At 38.7% G+C, this 2,765-nt stretch overlaps 1 protein-coding gene across 1 annotated transcript in view; it reads right to left on the bottom strand.

The window, feature by feature from the left end:
- The window catches only part of LOC107698986 (CUB and sushi domain-containing protein 1-like), a 320,519-nt gene that overhangs the window by 6,073 nt on the left and 311,681 nt on the right, over window positions 1-2,765 (bottom strand). The window contains exon 67 of the mRNA XM_016500120.1: window positions 2,153-2,240. Within this exon, the coding sequence (XP_016355606.1) occupies window positions 2,153-2,240 (88 nt within the window). The remainder of the gene's footprint in view (window positions 1-2,152; window positions 2,241-2,765) is intronic.

Consider the following 2,765-nt stretch of genomic DNA (forward strand, 5'->3'; position numbering starts at 1 on the left):
TGACAATGCTTTTTAATTACAGATATCAAGACACGGCAAAGATGGAAGCCATTTTGAATTCACTTTTCAATTCCGACCACAGAGCTTTCCTAAAAATGAGAGAGTGTCAGTGCACCTGTTCATCAGACAATGCCAAAAAGCTTCCCAATAACATCAAGGCTGCAAGTGGGAGATTCAATTAACTAACTCAATAGAGCCAGCTCATCAAACCAACATGAAATGATGGAATATGGGTGTGTGAGCACACACACACGCTCTTTCCACTACGGTCCCTCTTATTAATAAATCTTCTGTTTGCTCAATCTGTCTGATGATGTTGGGATAGGAGTCTATACAGCTGTCATTTATAGATGAATATCCATTACAGCAGGATTTGACAGACTGTTTGGCCTCCACAAGCTGTACACCAGATACTTATACTGACTCTAGCTTTCCTTTCTCTCCTACTTAATTATACTATAATAATACCCGATAGCTGTTGTGGGCGGCATTGGCAGTGTATATCATTTTAAACACATAATTGATAACTGATATCTGAGGAAATGACCCAGACTTGACATTTCACTATGGCATTAAAGCTGAAGTGTGTATTTTATTCAATGTTAACATACTTTACCAGCTTAAAATGCTGAAACATCTAAATGGAAATTATTCATGGACTGATTTGTTTGAGCATCCCATCCAGCCTGACACACATAAACCCCTGAAAGGGTTTATTGCCTAATATTATTTGTTATAATGTAGCACACCTTACAGAGACCGATCAATCGGAATCAAGCATTAAAGAGAGCAGTGTAATAAAATTAATTATTTTCATATATAAATATTGAATCAAGTCTGTCTGTAAAATTCTGGGTTCAGCCATTTGTAATACCTGATTAGAGGAAGTATAGATTACATGTAGAATCAGTAACTTTCATAGGGTATAAGGTGAGCTAGCATGCTATGCTATGCTAAGCTAGTACACTGAATATTGGTTTGGGGTCCTAGGTGGACTCAATTCAACTGGAGGACATAATGAAATGCTCATGCAAGTGAATATGTTGATAATTTGAAAAATGGTGTGTTTAGGAAACCTGTTTGAAAACATTTATTATTTTTGCTATTCTGTTAGGTGCCACTATAAATTCTGTCATTTATTTATGTTGTTCCAAACCCATTTCAAAATACAATTTTGTTTGTCTTTGAAACACAAATGAAGATAATTTTAATGAAACTTAAAGTGCCCCTATTATGCCATTTCCAATATTGCCTTTCATGCAGTGTGTAATGTAGCTGTATGTGAATGTAAACGATCTGCAAAGTTGTAAAGCTGAAAGTGCACGATAAATAAAGTTATTGTCTCCCAAAATAAAGAATCGACTCTGAACAGCTGAAACGAGTCATTAGTAATTGGAATCCCACTTCCGTGACGGCTACACGTCACGGGATAACACATTTGCATGATGCACGCCTATGTTCTACGTTGGCCGGCCGCGAACAACTTGACCCCGCCCACAAACACGTCATTCTACTGACGACTGCTTCCTAATCTCTGGGAGTTTAACGCGGGATTCACAAAACGCTTGCTGTTGAAAGCTGGATCAGTATCCTGTTTATTTAGACCAGCTGCTCCACTGAATCACAACCTGTAAGTATGATAAATAATAGATGTTTATATTTTCTATAGAGCGTTCAAAATACAGAACTATTGAAAAAGGCGTATCGCTTCCGACACGCGCTGTACGCCGTAGACCAATCATAACAGACTAGGCCCTCTGAGCAGAGCAGAGCAGAGTAGACTCACGGAAAGGAGGGGTTTAGAGAGACTGAATCTTTTAAATGCTTCAAACGAATCGTTTGAGAATCGCTGGAAAATGAGGTAATATTAAATGCATATTTTGAGAAAAACGAAAGCGTTTTTTGACCTTGCATGCATGTAATCATATTGTAGGAGACTCCCAAAACAATATTAGGAACCGTAAAAATGGCATAATAGGGGCACTTTAAGAAATTTCTGTTCATCTGTTTGAAAGTTCATTTATGTTTCAAAGATGAACAAAAGTCTTATGGGTTTGGAATGATATGAGGTGAGTAAGTGATGACAGAACTTTCATTTTATCCCTTTAACAAATTATAAGGTTTAACTGTCCTGTAAGACAAGCACACATACCCAGTCTCTGAAGTCCAAACTGGCCAAAGCCTTTTCCTCGAACAAAGCCTTGGTAAACAAATGAATCAGAAGAAGGCATGTATGACACCTGTGGAGAAAAGTACAAAACAGTAAGCATAAAGAATTTTCAAAATGTCACAAATGAGCCACTGAAAGGTCAAATGTGTCAGTGATGTGAAAGACTACTTATGTTTGACATTTACTTTCCCATCATTTCTCACTGAGGCATAAAAAGTGTACAAATCCACACACAAATCCATATAAAACTAGCTTTCTCCCCCCTGCTCTACCACTTGTGCTTTCTCTATTTCTCTCTCTCTTCCATGAACACACACACACACACACACACACGAGCCACACACTCATGGCCCACAATTTTAATTACATTCTCCCAGGTGCTTGCCCCGAGTGCATTGGAGGGGGTTAGAGACGTCTGGCCCTGATTACCCAGCAATGATTTAACTGACGTTTTAATTAAAAGAAAAACTTTGTCGGTTCTCTGCTATCCCCAGGAGTGACAAGGTGTGTGTGTGTGGTTCAGGGTTTCAGTAGTTATAAGCATCCCAAGGTCCGGCCTTAAACAAGGGCCCTTACATCAGCCTGTGAGTGTTGA

Source organism: Sinocyclocheilus anshuiensis, unplaced genomic scaffold (genome assembly GCF_001515605.1).
Source record: "Sinocyclocheilus anshuiensis isolate Anshui unplaced genomic scaffold, SAMN03320099.WGS_v1.1 scaffold74, whole genome shotgun sequence".
Classification (NCBI taxonomy): domain Eukaryota; kingdom Metazoa; phylum Chordata; class Actinopteri; order Cypriniformes; family Cyprinidae; genus Sinocyclocheilus; species Sinocyclocheilus anshuiensis.